Source organism: Labeo rohita, chromosome 15 (assembly GCF_022985175.1).
Source record: "Labeo rohita strain BAU-BD-2019 chromosome 15, IGBB_LRoh.1.0, whole genome shotgun sequence".
NCBI lineage: Eukaryota > Metazoa > Chordata > Actinopteri > Cypriniformes > Cyprinidae > Labeo > Labeo rohita.
The window spans coordinates 11,282,426-11,305,569 of NC_066883.1; the positions used below are offsets into that span (position 1 = coordinate 11,282,426).

General features: G+C 36.0%; 1 protein-coding gene across 1 annotated transcript in view; it reads left to right on the forward strand.

Annotated features, from left to right (window-relative positions):
* The window catches only part of cog6 (component of oligomeric golgi complex 6), a 49,896-nt gene extending 32,876 nt beyond the window's left edge, over window positions 1-17,020 (forward strand). The window contains exons 9-19 of the mRNA XM_051129390.1: window positions 642-770; window positions 2,320-2,411; window positions 2,728-2,792; window positions 3,111-3,202; window positions 3,391-3,508; window positions 5,525-5,656; window positions 6,053-6,220; window positions 6,340-6,447; window positions 11,670-11,723; window positions 12,110-12,189; window positions 16,317-17,020. Of these exons, the coding sequence (XP_050985347.1) occupies window positions 642-770; window positions 2,320-2,411; window positions 2,728-2,792; window positions 3,111-3,202; window positions 3,391-3,508; window positions 5,525-5,656; window positions 6,053-6,220; window positions 6,340-6,447; window positions 11,670-11,723; window positions 12,110-12,189; window positions 16,317-16,464 (1,186 nt within the window). The 3' untranslated portion in view covers window positions 16,465-17,020. The remainder of the gene's footprint in view (window positions 1-641; window positions 771-2,319; window positions 2,412-2,727; window positions 2,793-3,110; window positions 3,203-3,390; window positions 3,509-5,524; window positions 5,657-6,052; window positions 6,221-6,339; window positions 6,448-11,669; window positions 11,724-12,109; window positions 12,190-16,316) is intronic.
* Window positions 17,021-23,144: the final 6,124 nt, after the last annotated feature.

Genomic DNA, 23,144 nt, shown 5'->3' on the forward strand with positions numbered 1-23,144 from the left:
ATATTTTGCTGACTCAAACTGCATTTATTTAATTTTTAAAAAAATCACAAAGAAGAAAAGTTTAGAAGAAGATTATTTTTTACATTATTACCTATTTATTTTACACGACATTAGTAAAATATCAGTATATAGTGTATGTGTGACTTTGAAAAAAAAAAAAAACATTTTTAACAAAAATATAGGCAACACTTTACAAAAAGTTTCATTAGTTAACATGAACTAAGAATGAACAAGACTTCGACAGCATTTATTAATTATTAGTTAATGTTAATTTCAGCGTTTACTAATGCATTGTTAAAATCACAAGTTGTCTTTGTTAATATTAGTTAATACACTGTGACTGACGTGAACAAACAATGAATGACTGTATTTTTTATTACCTAACATTAACAAAGATTAATAAATAGTATAATAAATGTATAGTTCATTGTTTGTTCCTGTTAGTTAATGCATTAACTCATGTTAACAAATGACACCTTATTGTACATTTCATTTTCAAAGACTGTCAATGGAGAAAGATCCTTTTTGCCTGCAGAGCATGTATTTACATAGACTAATGAGCTAACGGGGCATGCTAATCAGATAAACCATGATCTCTTAAATTCATATTTAATTCCAACTCTTTGTTTTAATTCTCACAGGTACACATTGGATGAGTTTGGAACAGCTCGGCGGTCTGCTGTGGTCCGAGGCTTTATCGACGCCCTGACCCGTGGGGGACCGGGCGGCACTCAGAGACCTATAGAGATGCACTCTCATGATCCAATGAGGTAGAGTCCGTGACAAGTGCACGTCCCAACCCTCCTACCTAATCATTCCATTCAAAAGCTTGCAGAAACACAATGGATGACATTTTCTCGTCTGTGCGCTAAAAATAATCACTTCAAACCAGCTATAATTGGGGGTCATTTTGTGGGTCACGCCGTTGTTGGCAACTAAAAGCCTCTCCATTGCTGATTAACGTCCTCACACGCAGAGCTGCCATACTCCTCTATGTGCTGCATCTCCCGAAGCTGCAAATCCAATTCAGTGTCTAAGCACATTAAACCCAGCCTGATTCTTTCAGGGAAGTGCTTCCTCTTTCAGAGAATTACTTAGTGAGGGTTCAGCGAAAGGTCGGCTGTTGAGATCTATGGATTGTTGCACGCGCCCCAGGCCAGCACCCCGTCAAGCTTTCGAACACCCTCCTCCCCCATCCCGTTTGGAACCTGAGGAGAGAACATGAGGTTCTTGGCAGAACGTCGATAAAAGTGGGAAGCGGTGGTTCTCAGAACAGCGCTTCCCCCTGCTGTCCGGTATTAAAGGATATGGAGCCGATGTAATGATAGCTGACTGTGTGATGGCCTCAACTCTCAGGAAATCTATAACACTATTAGATGTAACTACAAATCTAGTAGACACTCCAAGTAATTCATCTAACCATCCAGTTTCCCGACTGTGCAGTTCTGGACCAAGCTGTTTTTTAATGATGTTTCCATCACTATTATATGCTCAAAGTATACGCCATTTGATGCATGCATGAACATAGGCTCTCAACACATGCACTAGACACTTTCATCATTGCTTAGTGTCTGCACTATTTCTCTCTGGAAGTTCAGTTAAACTAGAGTTGCGAGTATCTTTTAATTTCCTCACACAAGTATTCATCCACAGGGGTGTCTGTTGTTCTCCAGTAGTTTGTTGTTGATCCATCTCATCGGTTTCCTTTTTTACTGTGGAACAACAGGTTTGTGCAGTATTGCCATTTTATGACTAATTTTACAAAAAATACTCAAGGCGTTTATACTTGCTGAGCGTACATTTTATGCACATTTAAAACATCTAACTGTGCACATACTATGCTGATGAAGAAATTTGCATCTTGTGGACAGTATGCATATCCAAGATAAATGATGTAAAACACAAAATGTACTTTGGCTTTTAGGCTTAAGGCCGTTACACACCAAGCCGGCGGCTGATGATTGTCGGGGTTATCATTGAGTCTATGCTCAGTTTTTGTTGTCTGTTCTTTTTCGTCTGCACAAGTTGAACCAAATTTCGGTCATTTGAGCATGTTGAAATGGTGTTGGGCAGTTAGTGAGAGAAATCAGTCTGATTAGCTTGTTTAACTTAGTCAACCAGTGCATGAGAACCAAAGTGATAAAAGCAAGCACATGTCAAAAGGGTTCTTGTTGCTTTACTTCAAACATCTGGAATAGCAAATTTAGAGGCCTTAGAAATGTGTATCAAATATGATTTATATGGTTAAGGTAATATTGTATATGTGCTTCCTTGCATTTTTATCTTTGTTTATGCTTATACATACAATCATCCAACCAGGTATGTTGGGGACATGTTGGCCTGGCTCCATCAAGCCACAGCCTCAGAGAAGGAGCACCTGGAAGCCTTGCTCAAGAAAGTTACTGTGCAAGGTACATGTCATTTCACCTAAATCTAATACTGCGCAAACACAGTGTGTACACTGGAAGTGAACTTTACTAATTCAGAACTAGTTTGCTTTCAGTATGATCAAATCTGTATATGTTTAGACTTGGTCACAAAAGTTCACCAACATTATACAATTTCTCACATTAGCAAAACTGTGCTGCAGAACAAGGTCAGCTGGCAATAAATGAAGCTCAACTCACATAGAAGTCACTTTCGAACCAAACAGATTTCTGTTTGTTTGTCAGGACCAACTTGAACCTGCAAATCCTACATCCTAACACAAAAATTTTGTTTGTGCAGGGGTTGAAGAAAACATGCAGGAAGTAGTTGGCCACATCACTGAAGGAGTGTGCAGACCACTTAAGGTGAGATGAAAACAGTGTCATTAAGACTGATATTTGAACTTTTATCAAAAATATCAACCTGGAGCTGCAGCCCAGTTGGTTAATAGTTGTGCTTTAGCGCTTAAATGGGCAGTCCAAGTTCAAGTCCTGCTTACAACACTTCTCAGTCCCAATAACTCTTTGATCATTTTTTATTAATCAACTTTTGTGCTTTCCCTAGGACTATGTACTATTATATTTGAATGATTGATATTTTAACAAACTCTTTACTGACTTGCGCAACAGTGAATAATGACAATAGAATTGTTACATTTTGTTTTATGGTTTTTCATCCACCAGGTGCGAATTGAGCAGGTGATCATTGCAGAGCCAGGTGCTGTTCTTCTGTATAAACTCTCCAACCTTCTCAAGTTCTACCATCACACCATCAGGTACACATCTCTGTGAATTACTTTATTGGGTTTATTGTCTTTATTTCATGCTACATTTGATGGAAGACAAATCCTTCTTCTTTGATTTAAGAACAGAGATCCAAAAATACACACCAAGTTTTAGGTATAGCCTTTAATATTGCAAGATGCTCCAGTTTTTTTTCTGAATGCATAAGTCCCTCTCTCAGTGGCATCATGGGTACCAGCGTTTCCTCTCTGTTGATGACCATCGATGAAATGCACATGCTAAGTAAGAAGATGTTCTTCAACAGTCTTAGTCTCCACGCCAGTCGCCTCATGGATAAAGTAAGTACTTATCAGTGTTGTTATTGTTAAATAAAACTAAAAAATTGAAAATAGAGCTTTTGGGTAATTGAAATAAAGCTGATATAAAATAAAATGCAAATATTAGTTAAAAAACATGCCTTGGCAACTAACTGAAATAAGTAAGCAAGTAGAAAAGTAAGCAAGTAGAACGCCCCCCAAATTTTTTTTTTAATTAAATCCTTATAGAAATAATTACAAAAAACAAAAACTAATACAAAAGCATGTAACAAAATTACTGAAACTTGAACTAAAATTAGAAGGAAAGCTAAAAATCTAAAAAAAAAAATCTAAAAAAAAAAATAAAATAAAAACATTGTTTGCATCTTTTGCATATTTGAACCCTTTGCAGCAGTGACTGTATGATTTTGAGATGCATCTTTTCACACTGGGGGACAATTGAGGGATTCAAACTCAACTATTAAAAAGGTTCAAACATTCACTGATGCTCCAGAAGGAAATACGATGCAATAAGACCCGGGGGTGAAATTTTTTTTTTATTTTGTTGAAATATCATTTTTTTTCCCATTTAGTACTGCCCTTCAGAGGCAACAGAAGATACTTGCATGTTTCCCAAAAGGCAAAATAAGTACAATTTACCTTGATCTTTAAATTCAAGAAGTTCTCACCCCCCGGCCCAGTGTTTACTTCTGGAGCATCAGTGAATGTTTGAACCTTTTTTAATAGTTGTGTTTGAGTCCCTCAGTTGTTCTCAGTGTGAAAAGATGGATCTCAAAATCATACAGTCACTGCTGGAAAGGGTTCAAATATGCAAAAGATGCTGGAAAACCTGCAGGACCTGGAGGATTTTTCTAAATAACTCAGTTTAACTGTTCAGAACAAACAAGGAACTCATTAACAGTCATCACAAAAAAAAAAAAAAAAAAAAAAAAAACAGTCATAGATCATCCAGGTAACCACACACAGTATTAAAAATACACAGTATTAAAAAATGGTTCCCAAACTTTTGAAGAGGGTTATTTTAATAATTTCAGATTTTTTTTTTTGTCTTGTGAACTATATGTAAACATTTTATGTAAAATATCTTACTCAGGACAGTACTAAATAAAAAAATAACATTAATTTTGTATGATTTTTTTATTTTTAAAAATTATTCACATTTTCACAGATTCTGCAAGGGGTTCCCAGACTTTCACATGCCACTGTATGTTCCCACATATCTGAAAAGGTGTAAAAATTCAATATTTTTACTTACTCTTATCCCAGTAAACCATTAAACCAGTAAACAATGCCTTACCAGCCAATGAAAACACTTTAACAACTGCCTAAAAACAATCTATATCCCTATACCTCTGTAGAGATCAAAATAGCAAATGTGCGCAAATGTACCTCACAGTCATTCATCAGGTGGATTTGTTTTTTACCAAGCTGAAAAAAACATTCTTGCACCAAATTATGCCCAAAATATCCTTGAACACGGACAGACTACTTAAACCAAAAAAAAAAAAAGCACTTCATTGATAAGTGGATCAATAGCCAGAACAAGATGGCCTCCGCTCTACACTTCTGAGAGAATTATCGCCTTAGCAGCACACTAATCAAATCACCTTAGGCTTAGGACGTTACGTATCGCTCCCTGACGTTGCTGTGTGCCAGGAACACAAGCCTGAGCTAATAAGCTACATTAGAGGCAGCAGAGCTCTAGGTAGTGTTCGCATAGCAGGGTGTTTATTAGTCAGCCTTCAGAGGTGTCAGTCTTGCTGTCAGACATGTCTGACTTGATTTTGAGGGTCTTGAACACTAGCTGTAATGGTAAATACTGCTCTTATTAGTTTAAATGTATGGAGTTAAAAGTGTTTGGTCAGAGGGTCAGTGATATGTTGCTCTTTTTTGTGTCTGAATTTATTGAAAAATAAAAACAAAAAATGCACTTTATACATAGTGATATTAATACATCTCACAATGGACATGTTCTCACTTTTCCTGTGAATACACTTTATTACTGTTAAACAACATTTTTACTTTTTGTTTTCTTAGGTAGAGCTTCCACCTCCTGATCTGGGTCCCACTGCCTCTCTCACTCAGACTCTATCTCTTCTTAGGGAGGTTTTGGCCTCCCATGATTCATCAGTTCTGCCTCTTGATGCCCGTCAGGCGGACTTTGCACAGGTGACTTTTCTTTTCATGTTTTTACCTCTTAGTGACTGGAATGTGGCTGATATTTAGAAAGTATCAAAAATAAATACTGTTTCTGTTTTGTTTGGTTTGTCTACTTTGTTTATTATACATTTATTAAATGGTTTTGAAGAAGTAGTAAAGTTTTTTTTTTTTTTGTTTCATGCAAGAAATGAATGTGCAACAAAATGAATCAGTTGGCTTAGTATATTTGTATTAATGTTTATGCGCAATATTATTAACTACACTACAATACACTAATATTATTCTACACTATAATTCCAGTTAGGCATGTAGTACTTTCCTTATATTAATGTATATTTATGTCAGTTTTACGTATTTTTTCGTTTGTTTTTTTAAATTCCCATCATCCTCAATGCTGTTTCTCAGGTATTGTCCTGCATCCTTGACCCGTTGCTCCAGCTGTGCACGGTATCAGCCAGTAACCTGGGCACAGCAGATATGGCCACCTACATGGTGAACTCCCTATACATGATGAAGACCACACTGGCACTCTTTGAGTTCACAGACAAACGTTTAGAAATGCTGGAGTTTCAGGTGTGTTACTTTATAAAATTATAAATTATAAGATAATTTATGATGAGTCAAACTGAGTTAGAAATGTAATTTGTACATTTGTGTTTATTTTAATTATTTTTATTGGCCACATACTCTAGATTGAGGCTCACTTGGACACTCTAATCAACGAGCAAGCAACTTTCGTACTGACCAGAGCTGGGCTTAGTCACATCTACAGCTGCGTTCAGCAGCACACTGCAGAGCAGGTGAGAACGAATGTGAAAATCGCTTAGGATTTAAGTAAGGAACAGCTTTTCTTGAATAGAAAAGGATGCTAAGAATGTGCATTCCAATATTCAATACTGGTATCAGTTCAAAATTAAAAACCAAATTCTGTGTGTTATAGTTATTGTCTAGCTCAAAAAAGAACCAAAAAAAAAAAACTATTATAAAAGCACAACTATATTCTAGTTCTTCAGAAGACATTCTGAGTGATTTGATTGATTTAAATAAGGATATTGTTATCTTTTAGAACTTTTACAGCAGAATAGTTGTAGTTCCATTATTAATTCTGCTATTTTCCTTTTTAACACTCATTTGATATTTCGATAGCTTTATCTGAGGAACAGACAGTATGTTAAGCTGTCAAATTTATATTCCTGGAAACTCTTCCTCCCTACTGCAGTTGTCATGCCATCCTTTATTGAGCATTCAGGCAGCATGTTGATTTTGATTATGACAGCGATCACGCTAAAACGCTCTCCAAGATCTTCCAGTGTTCCCATTATTATGCATAATCTGACAGGTCTGTCCTTTTGTTTGAAAGGACTGTATTTTACTGATGAATCTGAATAGTGTGGTACTTTCTGCGGTTTAAACTTTTCATGATTGAGCGGGGTTTGCCCCTGACACAATAATATCTTGTTGATTAGAGTGTAAAGATTTTGCTTTAAAGCTTTAAATCATTCTACACATAAGCAGTTTTTGGAAACTCAGTATTGGAAGCCTTTCATACTACGATTGTTTTGCACAATAAAAGATAATTATTAGTTAGTATGTTTATTTGTACTGTTGTACTATCATGTCTGTTGTCCTATTAAAAATTGATTTAATTTAAAAAATATACAATAGTCAGCGTGAGTACACCCTCTCTGAAACTTAAAATCAGCAGTTGCTCTTTACTTGGAAGACATATTAGGGTTTTTTGGAAATATCATGTTTCAGCTAGTATGCTTGATCAGTTACCAAAGTATGTCAAAATAATTTGGGAAAAGATTTTCTCATCAAAGTGATAAAATGTTGTGTTGCAAAATAGGTAAACCCTCCTTAAAGTTACAAAATTAAATACACTTACAATTTTTCTGGTGTAAGTATAAGGCGATATTTAATCAGCAGGTGAGGATGCTGAACCCACTGAATCATTCTCAGACAAAATAATCACAACAATGGAACCACTTGAGAGAGAACTGTCAGGAGACTTATTACTTTGCACAAAAGAGGATAGTAGTATGACTGGATTGACAAGATTCAAATAGAAATTCAGGAAAAAAACTAAAAAACACTTGTCACCTTGTCATCAAGTTACAAAAAAACTAGTTAACGCTATGCGAGGGTGTGTCTAATGCCGCGTCTATGGGAGGGATGGTAAATTTGACATTGTTATCTCTTCTGACTGGCGATATCAGTCTAGCAATTTTTTTTTTCCTTTGATTGAAAGTCGTGAAAACACTATCGTGTAGTTTTTCTTTTGCTATTTGAGCAAATGGGAATGCAAAAAATATATTTGTGGTACTCTCCCATTCACTGCTCTCGGATTTTACCCAACTATGATGACTTCCGCTATGAGAAACCCGGAAATGTGAGAAAAGTTCAATGGCAGATACTCAAAGCTGCTATATTGTTATCACTATTGGACATGAAAAAGTGATATTGAGCCATCCTTGAACTGGCTGCTGTAAAAATCCTGACAACTCTCCTTCTCTCTTTTTGCTCAGTCACCCACTCTAAAACTGCAGAAGTTTCCCAGCGTTTTGGGAATTATATGAATTTTACACAGTTTCACAAGACTCAGAAATAAAGCTTTTAAAGAAGTTATCTCCACAGAGCAGCTCATTTACGATTGTTATCAGCTATATTAGTGCTGCTTTATTCAACCTGAACATTTTGAGTGTTTATTGCTTCTTATCAAGAGCACAGGAGCAAATAAGTGTTATAAAACGGAAAGTTTCATCAGACTGAATGAATATTCTTATTGAATATTCAAAGCTGCTGTAAAGTTGCAGAAATATCTGGTCAATTAATGTGAATGTTAACTGTAAACAGTCTTCAAGTTGAACATTTGGTGTCTTTTATTATGCTGCTGTTTTATACAACCTGTTAGAACCTATTAGAGGCTATGTTAAAATACTCTTCTTTTTCTTCTTCTTCTTCTTCTTATATAGTATTGTGAAGTTTGTAACTTCTAACAGTTCAATCTTTGAGCTCTCATTTGCAAAGCACCATTTCTGGCCGTCTTTCCCCTTTCATATCACATCCATCACACACGCACCAACTAATAGCGCACATTACTTCCTTATTATCTTTCTCTCATTTCACAGGAATAGTCTCTATTGTTTATATGTCTCCTATTTGGACCTTATTACCATGGTTACCCTATGGTTAGAGGCTCATTAATAAAATCACATAGTGCGGATTTTCACTCAATTCATCACATGGCAGGAAATGGCCTGAGACTGAAAAAGAACACAAAATAGAGCTTTTTCTGTAAACACGATTACCTGTCCACATCTGTGTGCACATTTACAGCAGCCTGCGATTTTACAGATTAGACGGAGCAAATTATTTATTTTTGTTTTGTTGTTGTTCATTAATGATTTGGCTTTGCACAGCTGATGTTCAGGGCATTCAACATCTCTTCTAACATTGTGTGACATATTATACACTATTAGAATCATTTTTTCAAAGTTGTAAATAAACCAAAGATTATTAATTAATCAGAAACATTAGTAGTCTGATTCCCAAACAAACACTTTTTACCAAATAAATTACTGTGATCCTGTTCTTTTTTAGTGATTTAGAAACATACATTGCAACCAGTGTAGATGGATTCCTGAACGAATTATTCCTCTGTGGCATGAATCAGCCAGTTCTTTTTAATGAATAAAACACATACAGTGCAACCAAAGTAGTCCGATTTTCAAATGAATGACTCTTAAGGATTTAGTGAATCAGACACTTATTTTAGTGTAGTCTAGGCAGATTCTCAAATGAATGATTCTTCTGCTAATGAACTGGTAAAAATGAGCCCTTTAATAAATCACTTAGAGCAGCTACGAAATTGTTACTGAAAATGCACTTTCGTCATGACTTTTAAACCAAGAATTATTACTGTTTCATATTGTTCCTATGGCTTATGAACCATACTCAATTTTATGGGTGTTGGAAGTTTACAACTCAGCTTTGTCTTTCGAGTTCAGTTGAGTAATTGTCAGGTGAGAAGATTCCAGTGAACTTTGTGACTCTTTGAGACATGTAGCGGCACTTTAAGCAAGGTGTTATATTACAGAAGACAGGCGAGAACGCAGAAGCATCGAAAGTAAGCACGGGTTTGTGTGTGGGTCTTGGCAGAGCAGTGCAGTCTGGGTATTTCCACGCCTGTCCTCATCACACACCCCCGTAAAGGGCTGGCGTGTGACTAAGCGTCTTTGGACACCTGCTGTCCACAGCACAGGGCACAACTGTCTCGCCTACTGCATCAATGTCTTCTCTGTCCACTCATGCTGTTAATTACGGCCTGTCTCGCTTTATATGGCTCATGCTGCCCACAACAGACATGATTCATGAATCTGGCCCTCAAAAGCCAACTTTATGTGTCATGTTGATGGCATCGTTTTAAAAACGTTATGACCATCCTAACTGTGTATACAAGAAGACACTATATGAAGATCCTGCAGATGATGAAGCTTTGCTCTCTGTTCGTTAAACTGTTGCAGTGGCATGTTATACTCAGTGTAGAACTGCAGTCAGATTAATTACATTTATAATAAAGCACACTTTTCATGGCCTAGTAATTCAAAGTATCTACAACTTCCTTAATTGTAGTAAAAATTGATGTCCCATCATGGTTTATTGCTGTTATTAGGTGGTGGGAAAAGCAATATAATAAAAGTAAAAATAAAAATTCATTCATTAGTTTATCTTTATATTTTATTTATATTAATATTCAAAGCCAATAATTGTTTTACTGTCGTGACTGTTAACTAATAAATGGTCAAGATTATATATGATATGTTCTTTACTATTTTGTCTAAATAAAACCCTATATAGTTGTTACCTAATAACACGTAATAGCATTGTACCCTATGAAATTGTTTTGAATGCTTTAAGTACATATAGGCATCACAACATTACAATGAAAAATGGATATTCATTTTAAGGTTTGCTAAAGATTACATTTAACACTGTCTTAGATGATAGAAAAGGTATCTTTAAAAAGAAAAAGAGAAAGAAAGAAAGAAAGAAATGAGCATGCACAATCAAATAGCCAACACTAACTGATATATATATATATATATATATATATATATATATATATACAATATTGGCTGATAAATAAAAAAAATGTCTAGAATCGTCCCATAACATTTTTTACCTAGACCAAAGACAGCAATGAATAATTAGTATATTTTATGAATAATGCTAATCCCTTTGAACAGTTCTACCACCAAGTAATCTAGTTAGCATTAGCATAAAGGCGTAATTCAGCAAATTCTGCTAGTCTGTTTTAATAGTGTAGCGATGTATGAAGTGGAGCTCACACAGAAGTTACCTTCAAACCAAGAAACTTTCTGTTGGTCAACACTGCGAATTTGCATGAAAAACTTAAACCTGATTTCTTTTGGATTTGTTCAAATGATGCAACATTTTGCTGAGCAACAGTAAATGTCTTGGCACCTTAACTGCGTGGTTGGTAGCAACTGATATATTCAGTATTCAGTCAATGTGTATTTCCAAGTACATTGGCTAAATCATCAAATGTATTTCATCCAATTAAATTTATTGGAACAATCTGTACAAGCATGTGAACATAAATGTTTCATGGTATGCTAGTTAGAGTTAATAATTGCTGCATTATAAAATGTGTCAACTCATAATGCAACACAAGGATGTGCTGTGTTCTCATTGTTGAACCGTTGCACACTTTACAATACATGGTCAAGTGGACCTTTGGGAAAATTTCTGTACTTCTCTAAGCCTTTTTTGGTTGTTATTTTTCTCTCCTATTCATTTTTTTCTCTGTTCAACAGTGTCACATAGCAGCTACGAATTTGGTCAAAATGTGAAATCTCTCACTTCATGTGTTTTCAAGCTGTTGCACCTATTCCTTCTCTTCTTTGTTTGTGTTATATCTGTGCCACAGGCTGTCTCATTTCACAGAGATGAAGGAAAGTAGTCCTTCACTCATGGTTTGCTGTGTTTTTCCTCCTAGGGTCCCTTGGCCAACCTCCCTGGAATGGACACCACATCCTTAAAAACAGCCATGGTGAGACCTGTTTCTTTATTAAGTTCTACTCGAACAGGACTATGTTTCCTTGAGGATGTCAGATAAATTCATGTTTTCAGATGTATTTTGCGATATTTTTTTTTTTTTTTTTTTTTTTTTTTTTTTTTTTTAAATCTGATCTGGATTGAAAATATGTGTTTTCCTCACACAACCTGCAGAGTAAATTACCTAGTGCTTTTCAGCTAACTAAAATTACCTAGTGTGTTTTTTAGCTAACTGAAAACTTAAATGAAATCAAAGATGTCTTTTGTTAATAATTATAAAACAACACAACAAATCCCTTCCGAATAGTACTTATAGTTTTATCAAGTAATTTCTTTGCACTCTTGTTTTGTCTAGCAGTGTGTTATCTGTTGTACTCACAGGTCCAGTTTGATCGTTATTTGGCCTCCCCTGATACACTTGTGATGCCGCAACTCAACTTCCTGCTCAGTGCTGCTATCAAGTATGAGTCAGCTCACATTTAGCACACAAATTTTGTCTATAATACAGCCAGTTGCAAAGACCATGAAACATTTTGTTTCAAAACATTACAATTACACACTTCCCGCCTTTTATAAACAAAGAGTTCAAAAGTTCACCAAAAATGAAAACTTCCATGATCATTAATTTGTATAATGTCAATCCAAACTTGTTTACTTTCTTTCTTCTGTGGAACACAAACATAGATGTTTAACAGAATCTCTAATCAGCTGTTTTCCATACAATGAGAATAAAGTAAAACTGGGGATATTAAGCTATAACATTTACAAAAAATGCCCATAATAGATATCCATCATAACAGAGGCCATATACATATATCAGTACAGTTTCAAAAACAACATGTTTAATTCTAAGTGTGAGAGAGTAAGAAACATTCATGAAAAACAAATGGTACCACTTGACAATAATATTTCTACATACACTCAAGGTTTGGGGTCAATAAGAAATTTTAAGAAATACATTCTTGTATTTAGTATTAAATTGATCAAATGTGATTGTAAAGAATGGTATTGTAAAAAGATGGGTCAGATAAATGTTCTTTTGAACATTCTACTTTTTAAAAAGTTCTGAGAAGTTTTTTCTACAAGCAGCACAACTGTCTTCAACATATTCTTGTTTCTTGGGTACCAAATCAGCATATTAGAATTATTTCTGAAGGATCCCCTTGACACTGAAGACTGAAGTAATGGCTACTGAAAGGTCAGCTTTGCCATTGCTGGAATAAATCATTTTAAAATAAATTAAAATAGAAAACAGTAAAATTTTAATAATATTTCCCATTTCCCCATTACTGTTTTACTGTATTTCTGATCAAATGCTGCCTTGACTATAAGACACTTATTTTAGAAACATTTCTAAGTCTTTACCGACTCCATGGTTTTGAACGGTAGTGTAAATTAAAAATGAAAATAGTTTATCTGATGGTATTTTACACATTTTAAGCTCACCTTAAGTGGAATTGGTAATATAGAATAATGTAGAGTATTGCCCCTTTACATGTTACACTTTTTTTTTTGTAAAAGTACACATCACATTTTCACACACATCACATATACAGTTTAACTGAACAAAATTTCAGTTCTTGTCTCAATTTTTGTCTCACACATTTGTTTACTAGCTACCATTTACCTACACGATTTCTTACTACTCAGTCACAACCAGCCTAAACATATAATGGTTTCGGCCCTTAGAATCAATCTGGCCATCATTGCATTAACGAAGCGGTGATGAGCATAAGAGGTTTTTGGTGCATGGTCATGGTTCTTGTTCCCCTCTCTTCCTTGCAGTTGGTGCTTTTAGCATCAGCACATCAGTGTGATGTTGCTATTTGAGCAGTAGAGAGGCACACACACTGAGTCACATTGTTACTGGGAAATGTAACAGGCTTGAGGAGCACTCACTGTCCCTCAGGTTAATGTTCTCTATTAATGGAGATGGACTCGTGCACAGGCTTGGCACAACTAATTAGCTCCTGGTCCATTTCTCTCTCTCTTTCTAGCTATCTCACCCACACATAAACACGCTGCACGTGACTGAACCCTGCATGAGATACAAAGACAAGCTGAATAGAGATGAATCCGTTTGCACACATATAATTTTGGTCTGCACACTTCATGTTAAAGGGATCAACCAAATATGAAAAGTCTGCCATTAATCAGCCTTGTGTCTTTTCAAAAGTTTTTTCCTGAAAATCTTGATATCCGCCTACGTTTTCCCAGCTGATATAAGAATTGTTCTTTTGAGTTCTATGTTTCAGTGAATTGCTTGATCCAATTCACAAAAAATGTTCTGAATGATTTTTTTCATTAATCGGACTGATCCTGTTGTCAGATTTAACTTGATCTTGTTCCTCACTGATTAACAGCTCCCTAGAATGAAAGATTGTCAGTGAATAATGAGTTAAATCTATTTCTTACACAAACCCAAATGGCTTCTGGAGAAATATAGCAATATATATTCACTGGTCACTTCTTAGGTGGTCACTTCTTTGTTCAGCTGCTTGTTAATACAAATATCTAATTTGTGATGAAATCACATAGTAGCAACTTAGTGCATCAAGGCATGTAAACTTGGTCAAGACAATAAGCTTAAAGTCAAACGAAGCATCTAAATGGGGAAGAAAGGTGATTTAAGTAACTTTGTGCCATCATTGTTGGTGCCAGATGGGTTGGTCTGAGTATTTTAGAAACTGCTGACCTACTGAGACTTTCATGTACAACCACAGAGAATAGTCTGGAAAAAAAAAAAAAATCTGTATTGTTAAAAGTGCAATATAAATAAGAGTGCCAGTTCTGTGGGTGAAAATGGCCTGTTAACGTGAATGGCCAGACTGGTTGAGCTGATAGAAGAGTTAATGTTAACCAAGTTCATGCTGGTTCTGATGGAAAGGTGTCAGAATACACAGTTTGTTGCCTATGGGGCTGCCTAGCTGCAGACCAGTCAGGGTGCCTAAGCATTGTTGCAAACCATGTACACCCTTCCATGGAAACGTTATTACCTGGTGGCTGTGGCCTCTTTCAGCAGGAAAATACGTCCTGCCACAAAACAAAAATGGTTCAGGAATGGTTTGAGGAGCACAATAATGAGTCTGTGGTGTTGACTTGGCCTCCAGATTCTCCAACCTCAATCCAGTCGAGCATCAGTGGGATGTTCTGAACAAACAAGTCCAATCCATGGAGGCCCCACCTTGCAACTTACAGGACTTAAAGGATCTGCTGCTAACATCTTCAGGGGTCTTTCCATTAAAAGGGTGTACATTGTCTGCAACAATGCTTAGGTAGGTGGTACATGTCAAAGAAACTTCCACATGGATGGCAGGAGGTTTCCCAGCAGAACATTGCCCAAAGCATCACATTGCCTCTGCCGGCCTGCCTTCTTCCCATAGTGCATGCAGGTGCCACGTGTTTCCCAGTTAAGCGACGCACACGCACACCCAGCCATCCACGTGATGTAAAAGAAAACATGTTTCATCAGATCAGGCCACCTTCTTCCATTGTTCTATGGTCCAGTTCTGATGGTCATGTGACCCCTGTCCACCATGCTTTCGGTGGTGGACAGGAGTCAGCATGGGCACCCTGACTGGTCTGCAGCTATGCAGCCCCTTAGGCAACAAACAGCAATACACGGTGTATTCTGACACCTTTCCATCAGAACCAGCATTAACTTCTTGAGCAATTTGCTCTACAGCAGCTTATCTGTTGGATCGGACTACACAGGCCAGCCTTCGCTCACCATGTGCATCACTGAGCCTTGGCCGCCCTTGACCCTGTCGCCGGTTCAGCACTGTTCCTGCTTTGGACCACTTTTGATGGATACTGACCACAGCAGACCAGGAATCCCCACAAGAGCTACAGTTTTGGAGATGCTCTGACTTAGTCGTCTAGTCATCACAATTTGGCCTTTGTCAGGCCTTTGTTAAATCCTTACGCTTGCCCATTTTTCCTGCTTCCAGCACATCAACTTTGAGGACGAAATGTTCACTTGCTGCCTAATATATCCCACCCACTAACAGGTGCTGTGATGAAGAGATAATCATTGTTCACCTGTCAGTGGTCATAATGTTATGCCTGATCGGTGTTTGTGTATCTGTACTAGCAGAAGTGCATCTGTAGAGGGCAGTGTTACAGTAGTTCTGAACTGAACCCAGATCAGTGTTTTGTGTGGCTCTTCTGTCTTTGCTCACTCAGCCAGCAATATTCAGACCAGTTTATGTAGTTTTCAATTAGGCAGATTCATATGTGATATGTTTCCAAGAACCCAGATCAACAGAAGCACCCTTAAAAACCAAAACAGCACCAAGTTATGGCTACCAACTTGTTCCTAGAGTTATCTATGAAGTTGTTTTGATTCACTTGGTTTGTTCAGTCACAAAATGTAAAATGTATTTGTCAAGATAACCTTGACCGGTTTATTTATCAATCATATACGGTAAATAGTTTCTAATGACTCTAGTACTCATTTTATTATTTGGAAAAACACTTTCCATTGTAGTGTATGTCTAACATGATACATGAAAGTAGTCAGTTACAATAAATTCATGGTGTTAGTTGAATGTGTTAATTATTTAGAATAATTCTCTCTCTTTCACAGGGAGCAGATCTTCAAACAGTCCACAGAGCTGGTGTGTCGTGCATATGGAGAGGTGTACAAAGGTGTCACCAACCCTACAAACGCCTATAAAGATGCGGAGTCTGTCCTGCACAGATCTCCACAGCAGGTACAAACCCTGCTGTCCTGAAACTTGCTGCACAAACCCTACAAATTGTGACAAGCAAGGATTTGATATCCACACTCAATGTTCTGGGACTGACTTTGAATTCTGGCCACAAGACCATATTCAAATACTTATCTGGTAATGGGGAGTTTAATTAAATAACTTTTAATTGTTAATTAAGTGAAACAAAGACACTCCAGTGACACTAAGTACATACAGAAACGTATCTGGCTAGATTTCTTAAATGATGGACTGTGGGCACTGCTGTTTGCCAGAGGATGGGAGAGGACAGCTCGCACTGAGGAAAAAAAACAAATATTTTTCCTTCCCATGTGAATGGAGATCTCCACTAGCAGGCCCAGGGAAGCAAACTATAGACTATTTCATTGCCACGCACAGATTCACATCCACTCAAATATACATACAGTCATTACATTACATACACGGGGGCTTTTTCTTTCACTGCCACGGAGGCCTGATATGACTCAACGTCAGTCTGTAATCAGAAACAGCTCTGTCTTTCTTCTCTTTAAATCATATTTTTATTTAAACTGCATTAAAATACACACTTAAAAGTTCACAGGCTTGTCTGTCTTACATTTTTTCCCTCTCAGCCTCATTTGAAAGAGATAGTTAAATGAAATTTTGTGGCCACCCAGCAGAGAAGTCAACCAATGAGGAGAAAGTCGAAAGCGTTCTCTCAGACAATGGTGCTTTCATGTCAGCGGCCCAATGGGCAGTCACGCCATCATTTAATTGCCTGCCAAAACGCCTGCCAGTGCTCGTTCGTCAACTAAATTTAGCAAAACACTGAAAAACAGTCAAGAAAAAAGCAGCATTACTCTCAGACTATTATTAGAAGTTTGTACCAGTTCTGAGTTGGAAGCAGACAGAGTAGTAAGGCCTAGCAGAAGTGCAGGGTGGCTGATAAAGACCATTAGGATGTGAGGAGCCTACAGTGAACTCAGTGTGTGAGAGTCGCTGGGGGCCACATGGCCTCTCATCTGGTGGAATATTTTGAGCATGTCACATGGCTGCATTAAAGGGACTCTCCCCGCGGTGCCCGTAGACAAGACGCCCCTCACATGCCTTGCATTCAGCTTGAGGCTTTCAGCTAGCAAAAAGCAAAGTCAAGTGAAGTACAAGTGTGACACTGTGGTGTGGTGTACTGTGAAATGGGTTATGAATATAGATGACTATTTTTAACTCCGATGAACATCTGTGGGAGGCACGGAAACCCATTTTGGTTATCACACAGCATCTAAACCTGCAACACAGCATCTAAACTGGAAACATTTTGTGTGCAGTGCAGGGTCAGTCTGAGTAGGTTTCAAAAGCACTTGCTTTTTCTACATTCATTTTTACACAGTGGTGTAATATGTACATTTAATGTGAAAAGCCTGACATATGAAATGATAGTCAGAAAATTTGTTCTTTTTTTTTAAATGGTACAATTTATTGAACCTTTGACAAAATCTAAAAAAAAATCTAGTATCATGTAATGAGAATATGGAGTTTATACTTAAGGAGGAAGACGAAACACCTCAGTATTATTCAGAGGATCAACTAAACAAAATATCGAAATTGGTGCAGTTGATGATATTTATATGGCCAAAAAGTAAGATCAAATTCTGATAGCTTGAAATGCAAATCAACAGATCTTTGTAATAAGACTACTTTGATAAAATGCATACAAATATGAGCTGTCATTATTTATCTCCTGTGATTTCTTAGTAAGATTTAAAATCTTAGTTTTATGATCAAAGTCTCTGTAGTTTTTATTGCGTGTGGCATATAATGCAATGCAATACAGTCATGATTCAGAGTTGTACAAATAAACTAAAATAAACTCAAATATTAAAAAAAAACAAAAAAAAAACAGGAATTTTGAACCTGGTTTTGTCCAATGTTCAGATCCTGTTCTGAAAATGTATGCAAATGTATGCATATTTAATATAATGAATCACTTGCAGATTTAAACATATTAGAGTATTTCAGACACTAATACAAAACAACTGTTCTAATGTACTATGATTAATCAACTGGGGAAGTATGGCAATATCTATTACAAACTATTTATTTATTTTACCGTATTCACCTGTGGTGTCTTAAATTTATTTTTTTTATTTTTTTATTTTTAATTTTGAATTGAGTGAATGTGGCTTAAGTGTCCAAATACTTTTTGGGCCACTGTGCAACACCAGTTTGGGCTTTTAGAAACTATATTTAGTTAACTTTATTTTAAGTTTCTCTTTGCAGGCCACACTGTACTGCTACAACTCTTAACCGTTCATGCTCTTAAATGTTATGCTATGAGACGTTATCTAAGCGGGGTCAATATTGAGGTGTTGGACTCTGTAATGTTATGACATCATGGCTGTGGATAGACCGCTGGATTCAGATCTAGACTAACCCCACCCCAACCCATCCAAACCCACAATCAACACAGACTAACATAGTCCAGCAAACGAAAGTTGATGAGGTCCTTAAATTATAAGCAGACGGGTTTTGTTGCTCAAAACAAGTTATAATTGTAAGGGTATTATCTAAGGGCTTTCCTAACGTTAGTGGTTTGTTGCAGCAGGCTGTGAGTGCAGTGTTATTTTAGTAGCATCATGTAAAATATAAACAAAAATCAAGTACTATATATATAAAGAGAGAGAGAGAGAGTACTTGATTTTTGTTTATATTTTACAACTAATTATACAATTTAATATTGTATTTTTAATATTAATATTGATATTATTTATATTTATATTATATTTTATATTTATATTATTACATTATTGTTATTTTTATTTTTTTATAGTTTTAAATAGTAACTCTCATATAAAATAGATTTTCTATCTGGTTTTGGAAGAGAGGCAATAAATGAGGCCATAAAAAAGGACTGAGCCTAAATCTGGGTTTAGGATGGTCTAGTCTTGGTCTAGGTCTTGTATTGTTCTGTCTTGACTCAGGTTGTTACCACAAGAAGTACACAACTACCACTTACGAATATAACTCTTTTGATTGGCTGCGTGTTATCAGGTATTATTTTACACCTTTGCTTCCCACTAAAAGGTTCTTTAAAAGTGCCTAACTGCGTTATAAACATTTATACCCGCTCATGTCGGTGAAAGTGTTCTGTGTTAATGAGTATTACACCAACTGGTGGTTTGGGTTTGTGCATGTATCAGTGTGCAATGAAGCACATGGCCATGTTTAACTAGACGCACACACGCTCATTCCTTCCCATTAGCACGTGTTATATGGTGGCCGCACCGGTGTGCAACAGGTGTTGTGTTCCATTGACAGGTGTAAGAGGAACCATTAGGGTTAACACTTCAGCACACACAGCTGACATATCTATCCATCCATCCATCCGTCCATCCATTTCTCTGTCTGTTTTTTCTTAATTTATCAGAAATGCCCTACGTTTGCCCTTTTGACCTACTTTGCAGTCAAACTGGTTTTAGTATACACTAAACTGGCTGTTACAGCTGGCAGGAGATCAGTTTTGTTTAAAACATGTTGCCCCATGCTGTGTCCCAGTTCACCCTAGTATGCACTAGGTACATACTTTTTTAATGTGTGATGCGATCATTTTGAATCAGAAGTCACAATGAGTATTTTGAGTGGTTGTTGTTAACTGAAAAAACTAAACTATTGAAATTTATTTTTGTTTTGAATTATAGTTAAATAAAATATAAATATTAAGTAAATATAAATGAAATATACATTTTTAAAAAAATCAATTAAAAAAAACTTGTTGATTTGGCAGCTGAAGTACTACAGGATTGCTGTAGCTTCTGCTGACAGCACATAGCATACGCAAACCAATAATCTCTTTCTTTTAACTATACAAAAACAATATCAATGTATATGCAAACCAGTGTTTCTTTTGTTTGTTTGTTTGTTTTTGCTATACAAAAACAATATGAACATCAGACTGTATGTTGATCAGGCTGTATGTTGTTATCACAGTACAGCTTATATCTCTCATGCATATTTATTTTCTTTTATTTATTCTTTTACTCTTGAATCTGGCATAACGTTTGATAATTGTTTATAGTCTTCAGACACCAATTTCTCAAAAACAAGTTTTCATATCATCCACTATTTAAATGGTTATATATTGACAACGATTTAGAGCAGACAGAAAAAAATAATGAAGTGCGTGTAATTAAAAATGTGTTTCTAGGTCAAAATGATAGAACAGGTCAGATACTGAGACATGCTAAAATGTTATAAATCTGTGTCTTTAGCCACACACCCTCTTGTTCATTCTTTACACACATGAATAGTATGCAAATAAGGAATGGTGCATGAGAGTCAAGATTTGGGTCAAACTGATTTTGGAAGTGCACAGAAAGGCCAGTTCAATCTGATGTGATAAAGCTGTTCGATAGGAAGCAGTGGTTAAATCAGTGAGTGGTGCTGAACTTTGTCCAAACTCTGGATGATGTCAGACATTCTTTAGACTGAATCCTATTGCTATCTTGATCTGTTGCATATCTAATTCATTAAAGTGAAATGCTATCAGTGTCAATAATACTGATCTGTTTTCGAAAGCAATATTAGAGGTTAGTTCAATCTCCGGCAATAGATTTGTGCATTCCTTCTTATTCACTCCCATTCTATGCACCTTCAAAGACCTTTTTCTGCAGGAATTCAACACTGCAACAAAATATTCTGTGGTTAATCTTGGCACATCTTTTCCCCTTTGCATTAATTAAAGCAGGTTGAATGCTCTGGTTATGTGTACGTTCGTATAACCGACTGTTTCAGTTAATCTTGAAAATTAGGATTATTTGTAAAATGTTCTATGATGGCAACAATTTTGATGACGTGTTGATAATGCTAGGTTATTTGCTGGTTGGTTAATTCACAAATAAATTAAATTTTTTGCCTATATAACCGTAAAATTGCACATAAATTTTGCATTTAATTACATTTACAATCAATTCAAGTTTACTTTGTCACGTTTCTACCTTCTCATAAGTATAAATATAAAATCTTAAGTAGGATGTCCGCTATAGTATATTAAGCTGTTTTACTAAAATATCTCAACGTTAAATTTTGTTTTGCTTTGCTCTGTTCTGTTTTGTTTTAGGGTTTAGTTTTAAGTTGTTTTTTTTTTTTTTTTCCTAATACATCTGAAGTAGGTAGGAAGTCCACTAAAAATTATACAGAGCAAACTGTGTTTTCGGGCGCAAGAAGGTGGGTTGGTTTTGAGCGGACTTGTTGCCATGGTAATTTATACTACATAGCCACCCTGCTCCAGAGCATGTTTTATTCTGATTAGAGATTGCAAGCACAAACTGGACCAATCAGCTGTGAGCAAAGTGTCTAAAGTCTGTAATATCTAATGCAATAACCCTGGAATCCCTTCTATCTCTTGCTTGAAATTAAAGCAGTTTACAGTGGTAGAATTTTAGAGACAGAATTGCCCGTCTTGCTGCATATTATTTATGATATATATATATATATATATATGGATTCTAATTATTTGTAATCCATATAATATTTTCAAATAAGTTTCAAATTATGATTTGAACTGGTATTATATTTTTATTGACACAGTAAGTTGTGTGTGGTTGCCAGAAAATTCTTTTGGCTGCTAAAATGTTCTTATTATGCTGATGCTAAGGTGTTCTGGACCTACCCCTATATCTATACGATATTCTGTCTGGGCTGTGCCCATAGTAGACATTAAGGGAGCCAGTACTTAATCAACCCTCTTCTCTTTAATAATTGCAATAGTTGACTTTAAAGAGGAAGAGTTGCAGTACTTGTGCCCTTTATTATCATAATGAATTACATCTGTGTGAAAGAGAGTGAGAAAATAAGGTTATCTAACGTAACATGAAACAGAGACATGGTGTCCCAGAGATTGTAGCGGGAAGCTCAGTGGAGTGCTCGGGTCTCTTCTCTTCTTCATGTGGTTATTCATTGCTCTGTCAGAGAGCCAGACGCTCATGGTTGGACTAACTCTAAAGAGCTGTTAAAAACATTGCCTGCATTTCTGACACTCTAAATAAGAGTGGAACTTTTTATAACACTCTCCAACTAATTTAAACTATTCAGTGCCACGTCAATATTATACTACAGTTTTCAATCTCCCTTTAATTTGAGGACAAAAATAGACACTCTGCTTTTGTTTAGGAGAAAAATACTTTTGTTTTTGCACAGCTAGCAATTATAAAAAGATAATCACATTAGAGATAAGAATCACAAATCAGATCTCTTTAATATCTCAATTGAAGAGATATATCAAATTATATGAAAAGCAAACGGAGATTAATTTCATACACTTATGTTGTATGTTCAGAATTGTCTCATTTGTCCCAAGAGTTTTTAGGAGAAACATCTGAGACAAAGAAAGTTGATCTCAACAATCTCAATTGTACTTGGCTTAAAACATCATAAATTTCAGTATGAACTGAAACCTTTCACATAAAAGTATTTTAAGAGAAATGTTTGAGAGAAATATGATCTCCATTAAGTGTAAGATTAAACAAATAATATAGAGAGAAAGATTAAATACAGACCTCAAGTTCAGAGTTCTATACTTTAACTTGTCTCTATTTGTGTTTACCAGTTTTATTGATTAGCATTTTATGAGTCACATTTGAGACAAAGATGATACTTATGAACAAAAATGCCCTTATCTGACATCTAAGATATGAAAGAGACCTCTGAGCAATACAATGTTTGTTTGT